Raw genomic sequence first — 18366 nt, forward strand, 5'->3', positions numbered from 1 at the left:
TAACTCATTGCAAAAAAAAAATTTTGAAATCTTCTTTTGCTTAGTGATCTACAGGTTTAATTTTTTATTAGAAATTCCATTTCCATACTGCATCCAAAATACAAGTTCCTGTTATTTTTTACATATTACCGGTACCAGGAAATTTACATTGCAACAAAACTGAATAAAAATATATGAAAAAATGCAAAAAATATACAGTTGGTGATGAAATACTTGTAAAACAAACACAATCATACAAGCTACTCAATCACTCAATAAATATCTAGAATTTTATACACTTCTCACTCACAAAATATTTTGTGCAGAAATATACATACATGTGTGAATAAATTAAGACATATATCATTTACAACAACTGAAATTGAGAAACACAAGAAATAAGAATGCTCTTAGCTTTGAAACACAACAGTTCCACAAGCATTTGAATAATATAATTTTAAAAGCTAAAACATTTTTTTAAAAGCATTGAAACCCTTCTTCCTTTCACTTGTAGGACAGGAATAAAATAACCTGATTCCATCCTGTTTCTTCAAAGGAAGAGATTACCCATCACTCAAAGTGTCTTCAAATCACAAAAAAATGAACACATTGTGTTACTTCAAAAAATCCATTCTTGCTATTTACTCATCACATCCAACAGTTGAAAATACATGAAAAATTTCACAATCAGTCATGGCCAACAGAAAAAGGAAGATCATTTCTCTCACACAAACTGGGCTGGGTTTCATAAGATGAAGAACCAGTTTTGATCATTCAACACACAACTTGCACCACCATGTGGTCCGAATATTGCACATGCTTCCATCCAGGTGTCTGTCTCCCTATGTCATTGCACAAGGTTAAACCGAAATGAAACTAATTGCACAAATGAAGCAACTTTTGACACTTGACTCTAATTACCCGCATAAGAGCCTTCCAGTGAGAAGACATTCTGTACAAAGTGGTCCTAATGCCCATACAGTCTGTCCCAGGACAACCAAGAATGAAGAGGTTTGTCACAGTCCAATGATTAATTAGGTCGGTCACACTTCATTGGTTCCTGAACATAATGAAGGATTCCACACTTATCGTTTTTGTCTGTTGTGACTAGAGTACATACTGTAGACTTCCAGTAGTCAAAACTTATTCGGGAACTCTGAAATAATACATACCAATCAAATAACATCAACAATATATATTAAGCATTATCTGAATAAGCATTTTAAGTACAATTTTGGTACACATTTCATTTATAGATCCAATTTCGAAACTCGAAAATACTGCAAATAAACTCTTAGAATCTTATCAACTCTGTCATTATCATATTGAAGCATTTCTATACTCTGAAACATTACATGTCAATTCATATAAAAAACGACCAAGAAAGATCCTGTTGCCAAATATTTTCAAGCTTTTTTAAGATGCATATATTATGTCTATTCAGTTCAATCTTTCCTGATGCAAACCAATGTCACTTCTGATATAGAAATTTTCAAAGATCTTCTGTAAAAGTGTATGTTTTTAATCATTAAGTTCAATGACAAAGTTTACACATGTACATACAATTCCCCAACAAAACAAGCTATAGTTTACCTTCTCCAGAGCACTGCAGTCTTTGTCTTTGTGAAGGTAATGATCCTGCCAGAAAACCAAAAGCTCCCTGAAAGCAAAACAAAAGATCTGAGTCCAATATTACATCAAAACTGATGTTAAAATCCTTTTTTTTGCTTAATGTTTATTAAATGCATTCAACTAGTGACAAGTCATATAATGTACACAATAATCTTTTGACTGGTTTAAGACTTGGAGCTAACTACAGTTTTAGGTAAGTAATGAGTTACACACCTGAAGTTGCGGAGGAGGTTGGCGGCTCCACTGACTTCCATCACATCCTCCTTCTCGTCTCTCAGTGCCTGGAGGTACCTCGGCAGGGCATTCTTACGATTGGCGAACATCAAGAACACCAAGGTCGTGTTCAGGCAACTCACATTTTCCTACATTAAATAAAAGCAATTAGTAGTTTTCAACCTTGCAAGTCATTCAACTCAACAGAACTTGATGTAGAATTTAATCGATTTTGCAGATAGCTCATTCAATAAGGTACATAATGCAACACATTATCCATACTTTTAACAGCTGTTCTCAAATAGGAAACCTGAATACCTGTGTGAGGTTTTGGACATTGATAATTTTGATGAGTTTGTACAGATAGTCCAGCTGTCTGTTGAAGTCACCAATGTACATCAATAACTTGTTCTCTTTCTTGGCATAATCTGTATTATAATCAAATGTTTATGAAAACCTCATACCTTCAGTCATAAAACTTAATAGAATCAGTTCAGTCACAATTATATTGATCACAAAATCCAAATATTTATTTATGACAAGAAAATATTTAAGCCCTTATTGCAGTGTATATGAGTCTTACCCATGAATGCTGTTTCTTCATTCATCAGGTGTTCAAGGGAGAGAACCAGACTACGTATAAACATGTTGGAGTCCACTAGGTTTCTGTTGACTGTGTTGATGAATTTGTCAAACTGCAAAACAACGAGAGTACTCTAGTAGTCTTCACAGCACATTGACAACTTATTGTTAAACCTTATATTTGCTCTCAGTTAACTTTAAAACATTTAAGGTATTTCAAAAATTAAACTTTTTTTGGTGGTGATTTTGATGAAAACTCTTAAGCATTTGCAAGATTTTGCATGAAATTTTCATGAACAAGACAACGTAGGGAATAGTCAACTACGCTATGTCCTTTATTAGTTTATAATCATTGGAAAGATATACATACATTTGGCTGGGTGTGCAGAATTTCTTCAAAAGTTCTGAAAGCTTCTACATTAAATTTAATTAGCTCTCCAAGTAAATCAAAACTACTTTGCAGAATCTCTTTGTGTCTGATTTCATGTTCCACAATGTTGGAGGCTACGTGCTGAAAAAAGAAAGTTGATTTGATCAATACATAAACAATGTATAATCTTTTATGCTACATATATCATAAATACATTATAAACATTGTATAAATGCACTTACTTCTACTCTACATTCTATGAATCCTTTTCTTAAATATCCAATTGCTTCAAAGGACATTTCAACATACTTTATAACAACTTCTTTGTAGTTGAAGTTGTAGTTGTACAAGGATGAAATCAAGTTCCAGCAAGAATACCTGACACTTTGACATTTGTTTTGTTTGTTTCCCCCCTACATACCCAGTGTATATGTGTTTACTTATAAAACCCTGACAGACACCCAGTGTAAATGTGTTTATTTATAAAACCCTGACAGATACCCAGTGTAAATGTGTTTATTTATAAAACCCAGACAGATAATTTACCTGTAGGAGGCCACGCCTCATCAGAAACACTTGATCACAGTAGGACGTGTTACCACGGAGATAGCTCTCCACCGCTCGGGCCAGCCAGAATCGGAATGTGGATGTCGTTGGTTCCTTCTTCATCACCTCCACAATTTTTGTCAGTAGCCCTTTACTGCCCTTACACATCAACTGTCTATAAATAGAATCAGTACTTTTTGTCAGTAGCCCTTTACTGCCCTTACACATCAACTGTCTATAAATAGAATCAGTACTTTTTAAACTGGTCATTTAAATGAAAAGCATTTAATACACTGAATATATAAAAATATTTTATTGAAAGTAATAGAGTTAATGAACCCCAATCACTGAAAGTAGGTCTTTGACCTGAAATAACCCTTCAGGAAGTCTTTCTTCTTCTTTAACAGTAAATATGAAAAAAAATTATTGATTTAGAATTTCCTCTATATTTATTTATTAAATACTGAAAACAGGTATTTAATGACGAAACATAAAAGTAACTTACTTGTTTACAGAGGAAAGATTAGACAGTGCTAGAGATCCTGCTTTGGCTGAAGAAAAAATCACATGGAAATGTTAAGAATATTATCTTACTAACAATACATAGATATTTAATTCACGTTGGGTAAAAATAATTTGACAGGTTAACAAATGGTTGAAAACTGAAAACTCACTATTAATTCTGACAACTTCATTTAACTCATTCTTAGACAGGAGCAGGTGCTTGTAGCTGAAAGAGATAAAGGAAGGGATAAATCAACTTTACATCTCTGCCTGTGATGTGTTGAACAGAAGAAAATCAAGCATTATAAGCTGGGATATTTGATTCAATTATCAGGAAAAATTCAAAGACTTAATCAAAACAGCTGACTTACTCTGAGTGATCACAAAAGCTGTGGACCAATCTAAGGAACTGGATCTTCAGAGCTACTTCCTGAAAAATCAATACAGATCTATTTAGCTACAATCTAACATTTTACATCATGAAGAATAAGGCAGATATTAAAAAAAGAATGATCAGTATACGACAAAATCTTACAGGACTGCATTCACACGCCGCATTATGTCCCCTCAGGCGATGACGACTACTGTATCTGCTTCTGTTAATATAAAGGGACAAACATAAATTTCTTGAACTTTTTTTTTTTTACTACATACATAAATACACTAATGGACAATTTTTTGAACACAATTTGTTTACTTACACTTGACATTTCCAGATGAACTGGTCAAACAACTCACTCAACCCTGGAGCTAACTTCAACTCTGCCAACTTTCTTTGAACCTAAGAATAACATTTAGCAACATTTAATGAAAGATCATGCGTATCATCCACGGAAAAATCTGAATTTTTTTTTAAGTTTATAAACAACACAAATGAAGCCCATTTTTTATAATAGTGTTGATAGAAGACTCTTCAAAACAGAGATTTATCATTTTACAATTTTAATCAATTGTGAATGATACAAAATTCACAAAATATATTATATACATGTTTCTTCAGTAAATCTTTTCTCACTTTCAAAAACAGCTACTTGAGCTCCTAGTAATGATTGATTGGAAGCATAATTTGTGTGTGGGTGTGCAGGGAGGATGGGGTTGCTGTTGGGGTGTTGGTGTATAGTTTTGCAAGAAATAATGAAGACCCCAGGAATGATCAGTGGTGATAGGTAATGATGTGATTTTTGTAAGTGTGACTACTGAAAAGCAAGTCAATTGGCAAGAATGATAGCATGGATGTATATACCTTTTTTCTGTGTTTTCCTAAAAGGAACAGTCCCAGTACATAGACCACCTCCACCCTCTGTACCAGCTCCTCTGTTATCTTCAGTCCTTGTTGTTGATTCATAGGACCTCCAGCAGTAGTGGGCTCTGATATACCTGTAATAAAATCATCCGTATACACAGCACTCTACAACAATGACAACTTTCAGTGTGTGAATAGCATAAATCACATAAAGTTGCAATCCTTCTGCTGTAATTAACATTTAAGAAGATGCCCCCAACTTCCAAATTTTTATTTTAGTGCTAAATGGATTGTAAAAAATCTTATCATTACAGAAACATTTATGGCTATAGTATTTCATTATTTCTTTTCAAATTTTTCCTAGACTTTTACACTACTAAATGTTGAATTTGTTATCATTCAATTCAATTCTGTTTCTTTTGTGTTTGTTTCAGCATGTATTTTGAATTAGGCTTAAAAAATACTTGTAACATTCCCAAATAACTTTACATGTATGTCGTTTTTTTTTTATAAATGCCAAACATACCTGACTGAATTAACCAGGTGTTATATTTACATGGACACCCAATATATGGCTGCCTATAGCAGCAGAAAAAAGTCCTCAATAATGATTACTCTTTAAATTTAAGGTAAACGTTGAATATATTCACATATTTTGTATCACAAATAAAGCTACAATTAATAGCGAGCGCAGCAGTCCACGCTCGCGAAGCTAGCTCAATAGACTAACGTGTAAGAACCGAGGAAATTCGGACTGAAATCTGTACAAACACAGCCAAATTTATACTGTGCAACATTCAGAATTCCTGCACTACCCAATGTCCTTTGCGCGAATATTGCCGAATAAATAAATAAATAATAACGTAAAGCATATATCAGACTTTCAGTTTGTAGAAATCCAAAGAAACAAGAAATAACTCTGCAATGTTTTCCGACAAAAATTGCACTAGTTCTAATTGCACTAAGCTCCGACAATTTTAAATAATAACAAACTTTGACGTTCGAAGTGTCAAGTGTTTTTGATGGTACAACTGCGCTCGCCCCAACGGTCACACCGTAAAACATTTTATTTGAAAAATGGAATCAGCTGAATGATCAAACACAGAAAAATCCGCCTGGGATATGAAAACGAAAGTACATTGGATAGTTGAACCATTTTTACGATCAATTCTGGAAAAGGTTAAAATTCTTACTCGCCATGTGGGCGATAATATTCTCAAGAGCTGGTCGCCCACAGGAAAATTTACTCGCATTTGCGAGTGGGCGAGTGGTTATTTGCAACCCTGCCTTCTGTAATTAATTAGAAAAGATGCAACCTTATTTGAGTGCTAAATGGATTGTGAAAGCTATCATTACAGAAACATTTAAATAAATCTGTAAGCATCTTCTCTATACATGTATAGTGATTTGAATTTGTATACATAAATCTGCTGTGTTCTGTTCAGAATTAGATGGGCCACAATACAAGATCAAAACTTTACTTAGGAATGTTTAGAATGACCTGTTTGGGTCAATATAATACAATAATTATATTGTACCTCCAATAAAGTCCTCTAAGTCATCCATTGAGGGACTGTCGTACATTTCCTCAGCCATTTGACATCCACTCCATCCAACAGTCCAGCTCACTGACCATTCCTCTGTACCGGGGAGTGTCTGTAAAATAAACACAGTATAATGTATATACTGGTTCATGTTTCAGCAAAGTTAAGGACAGATTTCAGGATGTTAAGTTGATGTTTGAATTAAAATATCTTTTTCTCAAACCACAGAGAAACATACTTCTCTAAACACCTTTATTCAATTGCACTAATACAATTTTAAATAATAACAAACTTTGTGAAAATCTCTGAAACTTACAGTCTCTCGATACTGCTAAGTTGACAAGTCGAGGAAGCAACTCAGGAATTCCTAAAAGTAGCTCTGTAAAGAAAAGAAATACATGTATTAACATTTTTACACAATTTTAGTAAATTAAATCCATTCCTATGTAGAAAATGAAACAAGATTTACTCTACATGAGACAACTGTATTCAAACTAACATTCCAAAATCTTTAAAATGAAAACTACCTTGATTGATGTCTCTAACATTTACAAATCCCTTTGTTCTCTTCTGTTTGTTCTGTGCAAATACTACAACAAAAGACCAAGTGATTGAAACATTGCAAGTTTGACATTTTCAGCACCTTAATTAATGAAATAAATTGAAATAAACGATAAAATACGCAGATTTCTCTGATGACATTGAGGATACTTACATGAGGATTTGTTTTCGTAGATATCTAGATCTGATATAGCAACAGCAAGTATGCGACAGAAGTTAGCCAGCTGCTGGTCAGTCAATGATTGGATCAAGGGGCGAATATTCTCTACAAAAACATTATCATTACGTCTTGAGTACAACCTCTCTAATTTTAAACACAGCATGAGAATATAATCATGCATGATGTAAATCTGTTTCCAAACTTTCCTTCTGCATACTTGATGTCAAAATTTGATTAGTATATTCAAATTATTTTTGACCCCTGGTGTTCCTTTTCTATAAATAGTGTATTGCTTTATTTCATGATAAACAACACTCAAAGAAAGACTTGGATTACACTCACTGATTCTGTGAAGATCTAGGACCTCCCTCCTGTAGGAGTTTGATTTAGACTTACTGATTCTGTGGATATCTAAGACCTCCCTCCTTTAGAACGTTGATTTAGACTTACTGATTCTGTGAAGATCTAGAACCTCCCTCCTGGAGGAGTTTGATTGAGACTTACTGATTCTGTGAAGATCTAGGACCTCCCTCCTGTGGGAGTTTGATTTAGACTTACTGATTCTGTGGATATCCAAGACCTCCCTCCTGTAGGAATTTGATTTAGACTTACTGATTCTGTGAAGATCTAGGACCTCCCTCCTGGATTGTAGCATGTCTTCAATCAGCTGACAGGCATTGATAAATGTTTTCTGGTGTGCTAACAGAGTGAACACATAATTTAGAACCTCATCGTCTGCCATCAGGATAGCGGTCACTTGTTCCCCAATGGACTTAAAAAAAATCAGTCAAAAATAACAAAAACACTCCTGAAATACTCAAAGTTACATTGTCTCCTCTTTCCAAAAATAATTTTAATGTCTTACATTTTACGGCATTGTGTAGATAATATGATACTTACAGTGACATGAAACTTGGTCAGGATTTCCAGAACCAAACTTTTAATCCTGAGGACTACTTCTGCTTCACAATACCCTACTGATAAAATAAAGCTGGAGAGTTTTTACTAGGCAAACGAATGTAAGTTAGTTAAATAATTTCACTAAGACTTATCCAACGGACTATGAACAAGAAACTTTGTACATTTATTATATTTGCTCTTGATAAAATGTGTCAAATTGAATGATTTTTTTCTCTCTTTCTGAGTTAATGTCTTAATACTTTTTGAACAGCAATTGTAAAACCACCTATTGAGAGCATGTTCACACAATCCATTGTATCTTTGTAAAAAGCTCCTCAAAACAAGGAAATGTCAACAGGAAGATTTAATCCATCTCACCTTTAGGCTTCTTGCTTGACTGAGGGAAGAGGGTGTTGAACATCAGAATCCTTATCAAGACCTACAATTTACAGAATAAATGATGCAAAAAAAAAATCTGATTAAAGACACATTCAAAGTCTGAAAGCAATTGAATAATTTCCTGTTTACCTCCACTCCTCCATGCTGCAGGAACTGAGCAGCGTATTTGTTTTGTTCTTCATCTGCCGTGGCATCATCCTGACTTCTTCGTGGCTCAAAATTCATCAAATTCCCCAGCAATGTCTATTTAAGAGATTTGTGACAATTACAATCTAATAACCTTTTTTAAAATGGTCATTAAAATTAAAGAAATGAATAATTATTATTCTCAATTATTATTCAAAAGCTTCATTTATCTATTTAATACAGTGAATTACAATCTAGCACGTGTATGATATACTGTATTGATCTTAGTCTGAAATTTACCTTTAGATTTTCCATGCACACATCATCTTCCCCGTTCATTTGTGCGCTGTACTGATCTAACTCTACAATAACTTCTGGTACACCCGATCCATCTCCAATGTCTTCCACAATGTGTTCTGGTAGCTTTAAAATAATTTGTAAAAGACTCTTAATAAGTGTTCCATATAAAATCCAATTAAAATTTTGTGTAGTTCCTCACGATCTTACCCAATTTCTTATTTTTTCTCTCTTTAATTTTAACAAAATGTGTGTTTTTTTAAAACTGTATTACAAAAAATCGACTGGACGATTTTTTTTTATTATGTAAATATCATTTTCATTACAAAAGAATTCTTAGGTCTTATTTTTTTTTTCAGTTTCATTTATCATGTACATGTCATCATTATATATATTTGAAAATCAAGCACAGATGTCTAATCTTGCCAATTTTGATTCTAGAGGAACAGGAGTTACTTTCCTGGACAAATATTTTTAATGTTAAAATTATTTTTTCCCACAAACCTGATTTTTCAATTTCAAAAATCAACAGAATGATATTTTTTTAAATGAGGAAAAAAAAATTACAATATCTGAAGTAGAATTTTCGGCTTTCAAAATGTCATTTCTGCTAAGGTGGAGCTGTTATACAAAATGACATTTGTTATAACTACTTACTTTGAACAACACTTGAACAATTGATAAAGAAATCATTTTTTGAAGTCATAAATTTGATTGAAAGAAAATTATAAATAATTTAAGGCTTTAAATCAGGTATCTGAATTTCTTTAATATGGAACTCTCTTATTCTGGAAACACAAAAGTATTGTTACATTATAAAATATTATAATCTTGAAAATGATCAATTCCTAACTAGGCAATAAAATGCCTGTAGTATAGGGTCCTTCAACCTTGTAAATCTTATGGTAAGAAAAAGTAAATAAAAAAATATATTTTGAAGTTGAATAAATAGACAACACAATATGAAATTTTGACACCGACAGTATTCAACAGTTACCTCAGGGCTCTCACACCACTTTTTGGGACTGGGGCCGTTCAAATTGGGAAAAATATCGTCATTTTGGGAGATGTTAGATGACCAACATTCATTGAAAAAATCCTCAAATTTTGCTTTCCTAGCATTTTGTCATCAATTTAACTCTGGTTTTGAATAAACACTTAAACAGAACAAGTATGGCTATGTAGGCTATTTATGAAAGTACATTAGCTCTGTCATAACTATCTTTGAGTGTTGATATTGCAGTTATTTGTCTTTCTGAGTGACAGTCGCCAGTTACATAATCCCGAATTTCCTGGATCACGTGGACAACATTGCTTACCAATACAGCGTGAGACTGAACATGCCGACAGTCTCGATCACATGGGACAACATTGACTTTTTTTCCTTTAAATCCATACCATTATGATACTGAGATTGAGAGGATGGTGAGACTGTGAAATCTAACTTATTGTTAAATGCCATGTTAACTATTTATAATTTTCCGTACAAGCATGTATTTTTTTCCTTCATATTTGACTTGTATGTATCAAAAAAAATTCTTAAATTTAATATGCACTTTCAATGGTGCAAGTTTGATGATCAGCTGACTAATATTTAAATGAAATGTCTATTTTTGTAATATATAAAAATTAACAAAAATAAAGGACATTTGTTTGGACCATGTTTACCTCTTAATTTAGATTTTCATGACAAGATTTTTTTACCGACCCAACCTAAATTTTCTGCACTCATAGGCTTACACATTTCTGTTAAAACAATGAACATGACAAGATACTCTGCACTCATAGTTACACATTTCCCCGAACCAGTTTACAAATGCATTTGCCGCGAACTAATTAATAGTCGTACATAGAAGTAGTTTGTTTCACTTTCATTTGCAAGTGTGTTTTGTTTTGTTTTTTTTTTTTGCGATCAAGTTTCAGGACTTTTATTTTTTAATTAATATTTTGCAATGGAAATTGGGAAATTTACACCTTTCTTTTGGGAAAAAACGTACCTTTTTTGGATTGGGAACGGGGCGGAATATCGGCCCCAGATATAGAGAATCTAGAGCCCTGTACCTTATGCAGTGTTTGAAACTCACCGTAAAATTAGCTAGACATGCAGGGCTGACTGCTAGAGCAAGTTGTCAGCCCTACCAAAAATCCTCTAGTCCCAGAAAGTAATAGTCTTTTATAAATTTATTTATAGCGATAATGTGAATGAGGCCAGACCACCATAACGTCAATTCTGAATCTACAGGCTAACAAATTCTACCCCTTTTATCTATTGCACTTTGCTATTGACACTATCAGATGATCTGAGAAAGATTTTTCAAATATATGAATTTTATAATTAAATTTAAGGGAAATTTTAACACATCCAGTCGTGTGTCTAAATGTGCAAATCTGTTCGCCCATGGCAAAATTTGTGCGTCTCGTCCGGTCGTAGCTGCAGAACTGACTGTAGCTCTCAGCTTGAGAAAATTCAGACAGATAAAGTAGAGAGCTACAGATCCAAGCATGTAAAAACCGTCGATTTACGCAGACAATTTTGTGTCGCTACTTTAGGTATTTATTTCATATAGTTTAAGCTTTCTCTGGCTCTTAGAATGGTATCCCATAATAATTCATATATTTAACTCTTATATTTGATACATGTACTTTGTTTACCTTTTAACAGTCCGAAACAGTCCTGTATATAGTTTTATAATGTCGGTTTAAAAGAGTTCCATTTCGACGTCTGTATCCACAAACAGCCATTTGTTAGCTGTTGAGAGGTAAGTAAATGATCAGGAATTGAAGTTGAATGTATGATTAATCATTAAATACCATTTAAAATGATTTTAAAAGCTGGGGAAAGTATAAAATACATGAAAAAATATCCATAGTGAGCGACAAAAAATTGTCGGCGTAAATCGAAGGGTTTTACAACACTTGGATCTGAAGTTCTCGATCTGCTTTATCTTTTCAAATTTTGTCAAGCAGAGAGCTACAGTTCTGCAGCTAGTCCGGTCGGGGGCAAGGTTATTTCAAACAATGGATTATGTATGTATGTTCAGCAATGACAAACGCCTTTTCCATTTTTTCCAAAATTAGATTTTTTTTGTAATTATAAATTTGCGTCTGTTAACCTAATTTTCACTCACAGGTAGAAAACAGGAGGCCGTCAACTACTACTTTGTTTATCGTGATGAAATATCCTGAGAATGCTTATTGGAATTCCTTGGGCCAACTTCTATAAGTTTTCTAATGAAAATTATCAGAGGCATTTGTTTAACAGGTTGGGACCAATCGCCCAAATGGGATATAATAGTCCGTTTGGCAAATGGGCTATAAATTTACAGTGCAAAAATTGAAAATTTTTATTTTGGCAATATATATCATAAATCCGCATCAGGACACATAAAAAGGCATAACGTTTGGTTGATAAGTTTTCCCATATGCCCATTGTTTAGGAGATAGATCCCTCGAAAGTTCCTTAACTTCTTGGGGATCAATCTTACAAACTGTAAGGTTGCAGAAAAACTTGCTCACCAAAAGTTATTCCTTTTTAAGTGTTTTGATGCAGATTTATGATATTTATTGCCAAAATAAAAATTTTTCAATTTTTGTACTGTAAATTTATAGCCCATTTGGGATATTATATCCCAAACGGACTATTATATCCCATTTGGGCGAATGGTCCCAACCTGTTTAACCACTTCATCAGGTGTCTATGTCTATAAAGCTACAAAAACTGGAAATTTTCCTAGTACTAACTGAAATCAAATAAGTTTGAATTATTTTCCTTATATCACTATTAGCTTTTGTTTGCATTTTACAGATCAAAATTAGAAAAAAAAACAATCAGTCAAGTGCATACGCATATATTCGAAATAGCAATCAAAACATTCTGGGCACATACTACTTCAGTAGCTTTAAAACCAGTTCTTTGAAATTCATTTAAAAATGTTTCAAATTTATTGAAACACACTGCAAAAGAAATAGATCGAATAGCTAGACTACCCGAAATGAAGGTGAAAATAATGAAAGTCACATTTGTGCCAAAATGTTGAAAATCGAATATACCTGGTTTATACGATGAAAGCCGTTTTCTGAATACTGCCAATGTTGACTGGCTAAAAATACCGAAGATCGAACAATACCCTTTCTAAGTTTCTGGCGATTCATGGTTTCTTTCCTTGTTTTCCTCGAGCTTCAGTGCTTGAGAAGATCGGCGGTAAATTCATCTGCGCATGTGTGAGATACATTTCCTGTTTTTCTTCTGCCCCTTACATCATTGCTGTCAATTAATTTTTCAATTTGCTTTATTTACGTCTTTGTCTGAAAGGAAAATGATAAAACAAAATATTCAAGATTTAAAAAAAATCAGTAGATCTACTTAATTAACTCTTTAGAAATAAAAACACTACTTTGTATTGATATAAGCGTTTAACGTAATAGTTTACGTTGAGGACCAGTTTAAAAGGTACAGTGTATTTTTAGTTGCCACGGTGAGGTCAAGCGCTTCAGAGTACCTTTTTTTTTTCTTTTTTAAAAATAGACATTTAAATTTTTTAAAATAAATTACTCGAAAACAAATAAGGGTAGCGATAGTGCGTGTTCCCTCTGCTCTGGTGCAGACGCCCACAAGTGTTAAAAACTCGAATGTAAAAAATACTGTTATGATTACAAATCATAGAAAGTGTTTAAACATTCACAAATTGAATATTTGTGGATACAGTTTGTGTGCGAGTGTCATTCTGTGCATCGAATAAGATTCGACCTTACTTAGAATTAGCAGTCTACGATGGATTGGCACTGAGATGCCATCGAATTTAATTTGATAGGATTAAAAATTTGTGAGGGCATGATACGGTTTTGATTCCAAGTAATGAGGTAAGATGATTCAACATGATATTTAACAATGGTTTACATTGTGAACTGAAATCATTGATTTCTTCCATTTTGAAACACATACTACACTGCTGCAGTGTGGAAAAGAATTTTAATTATAGTTTCAACATTGATAATTTCAAAGACATTGAGTTTTGATTTACACGACAGGAAATTTCATGTCAGTGTTACACAGATTAGTTAATGCTTAAAAGATTTAAATCTAAAGGTGTCAAATTCTGAGCTTACTGAAGATCTGTGCCATGTAAAATCAATACACACCAATGGACTTACAATTAAATTCTCTTGCGCAAGTTTTCAAAGATGATCAAGAGAGCAGTCACAGAAATTGATTACATTGCTATGGGCCAGAGGCTGATTTAAATTTTAATGGTTTCATTTAATTTATTACAGGGAGTCACAAGAAGATGACATTTGTAAACATTTTCAAAGATTTTTACTCTGAATCTGATTCCTTTGACAATCATTATGATAATGACCGAAACTACACAAATGCGCTGATTGAACAAAGTGATAGATGTAATCCGCTGGATAATACAGCTCAGAAGAAAACTGCACACAGCGACTGGAATGAGGCTGTCAGCGCTTGGAAGAATACAGTACCATTCCCGCGGTATGTGCCGACCTCCGCTGTCTCTAACGTCATCAAACGTCAGAACCGTGACGTTAATAAAGTTGAGGAGTCGGAAAGTAACATATCCGTCAAATGTGTGGGTGAAGATTTTGACACGTTCCCTGTTCCAGGCTGGAAAGCCAACGTAGAACAGGGGACGTACCGTTACGTCACAAACAATGCCTATTACAGGACGGTGAAAATACTGGACTATCGTGACAGAAGAGAGTGGTACACTATAAACAAAAAACACCCGGAGATAGTTTCTATGCACTGGCAAAATAAAAGACACAATAAGGAGATGAAGCGGAATTTGAGAAGGGATTTGGAAGTAAAGTTTCACAACCACAACCGTCGACAGCAATCGATTGTCTTAGAAAAAGTGCAAGATAATACCGCAAGTGTTACACCAAGCGACATTAAGGTAGAACATGTTGAGAGTATTCGTGTTCCTAGTGTGCAATTGGAGGCACCAAAATCTAATCGAGACTACATAAGCGACTGCAAACACGAAATGAACAATAATTCAGATACGCTAAACAATGCCTCTAGTGACTTGAACATCGACAAAATCTCTTCAAGGATAACTGTTCTAAATGAAGAATTGAGACGTGATTCAAAGCTAAGAAAATCGCACGAAGTCACGGACATATCAAAACTTTTGCTTCAGACGAAAGGCAAAGACGTATCTTCGAGAAATTCGCCCATTAAGAAGAAAGACGGACAAAACGCGACAGAGACAATGACAGTAAGATCTGTGGCTCGAAGAGGAGAGTTAAAACAACTTGAGAGAGCGGAGCTGAAACCGATGGAGAGGGGCGAATTAAAGCCTGTGGAAAGAGTTACGCCCTCTCAGAGATTAATCGCCGCGGAGTCAAAGAAATCTAAAAACAACCAACTACGGTACACTAATTCTACCGGAAGTGATGCGGCATCAATCAGTGTTCCTTCTATTCCTGACAATTTTCAAATTGCTAGTCCAGATCTCGAAAAAGCTCTTAACTCTTACAAAATGGCAATAGAAACAACTAAACAATCACTGTTCAATACTCTAACTGGCAATAAAGGCCAGAGGCGGACGACGGGAGGGGGCGGTAAGGTCACTCACTCTGCTCCCCCTTCTGTGTGTGAAACTGCTTCACTCCCCCTCTCAGAACAGCCCCCGTCAGAGGGGGTCCAGAGCTATTCTAGTCTAGGGGGCAAGGAGAAATCTTCGAGCAAAAAGCATTCCTTTTCTGGACTTCTGCCTGAAATTGCTGGTAAACGTTTAGAAGTGGGAACTACTATCAACAGGTGGTTATAGAAACAACTGCAAATTATTCCTAGTGGAAAAGACAAATTGAATTGAATTCTATGTTCGTCTCTATTTACAGATACTCGTATTTTATAAAATTATTAATGAATCAGCATGAAGTCTTATGTTGTATTCGAGCATTTATGACACATTGAATAATATTAAGCACGCACCTGCTTGAGAGGTGAAAATTTTGATAAAAGTTTTAATGTTACACGAAATATAGCATTAGAGAAATTGCTATTTTCAATATTAAGAAGAGAAAATTCCTCAATATTCGCACGTTGTGGAATTTTAATAGGCCATCACTTATACCCGAGGATGAATATCTATGGTTCGCAAGGCATGGTTAAAAAATTCGGTTTAAATGCTATTCGATCTTTAACGGAAATAAACAGAACTATCTTTTAATCAATGGAAATTTAATCTTATTACTTTACCCTTTCGAAAACGTAACAAAGATTTCAAGGTATTTATGAGGTATAAATATTGACTTAAAGAGTTGAAGTTCTGTTTAAAACTGTTAGTATACGTGTATTTTCACCCCCTTGATCAGGACATAAAAGAAATGATTAGGTCGTCTGTCAGATCTTTATTTGCTTACATGGCAGGAAAAAACATGTTAAAACAGTTAAGTCTGAAGATTGTCCGATACGCAATTTTAACAAGTATAAAAGCAAAGTTTTTTTTTATTGTTTTATGCATGTTTGATTCAGATTGTCGCTTTCAAACTTTACTTCCTTTCAAAGATCAGACAAAAGTACATGTGCTTGTAGACCAACTATATAAAAGAACAAGCTTGCTTCAGAATACTTAGTCTTTCGGTTAATATTACGTAAATGTTCCAGACAGAGCAAAGGAATGTCGGCTAGTGACATAGTAAGCTAAAAGTATGCTTCTCTTCATATAAGTGTATCCGCCATTGGATTCATGTTTAAAAGAATTGATAGAAATGAAAACTTCTGTTCTATTGATTTAATATTCCTAAAATATTCAGATATTTATTTGACTCGTCATAAAAAGAAAACATATAAAAAATGAAGACAATGAAACATAATCAGTTTTTTGATATTACTGGTAAATTAATCTGAACGATTTCAATATATTCTGATGGAGTGGATTGTTTCCCTTTACAAATCCGAAAAAAGGGGGGGGGGGTTCAGAACACAGTGTACATTTCTCAGTTTTGCAGTTTTCAGTGAACGAATAAAAGCAAACGATCATGAAATATCTGAAAAAAGTCTGCGATCCACCACTTGACTTTGTCGATCTGCACCTATAGATTATAAGTACAGGTCCATTTCATTAAATGTCGTTATTGAAAAAGACCCCGACATTTGATCTATTTAAAGGCTTTTAAAATTCATAGACTCCTTATAATAATGTTTGGCTAGGAACGAATACAATGCTAGAGACCATCTAAACCATACAACCCATGTCTTTTTGTAAGCCAACACCCCACTCGTAAGTCAGTACAGGACCGATTAGGAATTGATTAAATTTTCTGAACAACTATATGGGAGTTTAAAAATAAATCAGAATGTTAATCTATTTTACTTCGTGTTCATATATAGATGGACCAGAGATAATCAATACGAAACAATGAGCGACCATCGAGTTCACGACAGTACAACAAAATCGCAGTTTGTGGTCTATTTGCCCTTTTATTTACCTGCTTAATTAAAAGAAATGCTCGTTGTTTTGATACCAGTGAGTCTAGCTCAAGGATATTGCTTATTTTTTTCTTTCTAATTTTACTTAGTAAGTTGATAAAAGGTCCAACGGACCCCCACCTCCCCCCTGCTGCATCTACTCCATGTTCCATAAACTGACCCCCCAAAATGACCATAATGCATTTACACAATTTACATAACGGCTAAATGCAAATATATTGCAAATCGACTTCAAAAATTTAAAATGTCGGATAATGAAATATAGAGATAAAGAACAGCACTCAAGCTCAAAAAGACCATCGAAACATACATGTATTTACAAATCAGGAGGCAAACACGGACCTGTAAAATATAAGTGGTGGGATCCGGTGCCATGGAGGAGGAAGCATCTCGTGCTGACCAGTCACATCCGCCGTGTGCTCCTTGTCATATAATCGAAAAACGAAAAAAAAATCCACAGACAATTCAATGTGTAAATAATGACCTAACAATTAATCAGTTTATAAAAATGCCAGTCAACATTTGACTTTGACAAACTGTATTTGCTGCCAAGGCCATTGTATCAACCGCATAGATCTTGCAAATTGATTACTTTAAACGAGAATGTTAATATTCTTGTTTCATCAACTTGTTTGTCAATATGTAGTCTCGTTTTAAAATTTTTTTGCACAAAAAGATGCTTTTGCGTATCGAATCAACTGAGAGACATACATGTTCACCACATTTGCAGATGATAAGGGTATAATGCTACATAGTCTGACATCCCTCTTATAACTGCTCTCTCCAAAAATAAGTTGTTATATTTTAATAGTGCCATAAATTCTTGTGATTATTTTTGTATCATTCGTATGA

At 34.1% G+C, this 18366-nt stretch overlaps 2 protein-coding genes across 3 annotated transcripts; one reads left to right on the forward strand and one right to left on the reverse strand.

The window, feature by feature from the left end:
- Window positions 1-21: 21 nt before the first annotated feature.
- Window positions 22-13287, reverse strand: LOC134229209 (short transient receptor potential channel 4-associated protein-like). The gene is given in 24 exon segments (XM_062710914.1): window positions 22-1135; window positions 1573-1639; window positions 1825-1973; window positions 2143-2252; window positions 2408-2519; window positions 2777-2917; window positions 3323-3497; window positions 3828-3873; window positions 3997-4052; window positions 4198-4256; window positions 4362-4422; window positions 4528-4607; window positions 5070-5203; window positions 6608-6669; window positions 6671-6725; window positions 6930-6992; window positions 7141-7203; window positions 7329-7439; window positions 7947-8106; window positions 8235-8311; window positions 8613-8673; window positions 8763-8876; window positions 9060-9182; window positions 13107-13287. Coding segments are annotated over 24 exon segments (2307 nt in total). The 5' UTR covers window positions 13209-13287; the 3' UTR covers window positions 22-1009.
- A 187-nt stretch (window positions 13288-13474) lies between these two features.
- On the forward strand, window positions 13475-16158 carry LOC134229210 (uncharacterized). Of its 2 annotated transcripts, none has more exons than XM_062710916.1 (2): window positions 13475-13506; window positions 14328-16158. In XM_062710916.1, the coding sequence occupies exon 2, from the start codon at window positions 14342-14344 to the stop codon at window positions 15848-15850; it is 1509 nt and encodes a 502-aa protein (XP_062566900.1). In that variant the 5' UTR covers window positions 13475-13506; window positions 14328-14341; the 3' UTR covers window positions 15851-16158. The 2 variants fall into 2 exon arrangements, with proteins under 2 accessions (XP_062566900.1, XP_062566899.1); XM_062710915.1 differs by lacking the exon at window positions 13475-13506 and adding an exon at window positions 13513-13916 and having other exon boundaries at window positions 14328-16157.
- The last annotated feature ends 2208 nt before the right edge of the window (window positions 16159-18366 follow it).

Source organism: Saccostrea cucullata, unplaced genomic scaffold (assembly GCF_032062105.1).
Source record: "Saccostrea cucullata isolate Sc308-1 unplaced genomic scaffold, CSIRO_AGI_Scuc_v1 ctg285, whole genome shotgun sequence".
In the NCBI taxonomy this organism is placed as follows: Eukaryota; Metazoa; Mollusca; class Bivalvia; order Ostreida; family Ostreidae; genus Saccostrea; species Saccostrea cuccullata.

Coding starts and splice junctions, on each gene's coding strand:
- LOC134229210 (XM_062710916.1), top strand. CDS start 14,342: ATGACATTTGTAAACATTTTCAAAGATTTTTACTCTGAATCTGATTCC.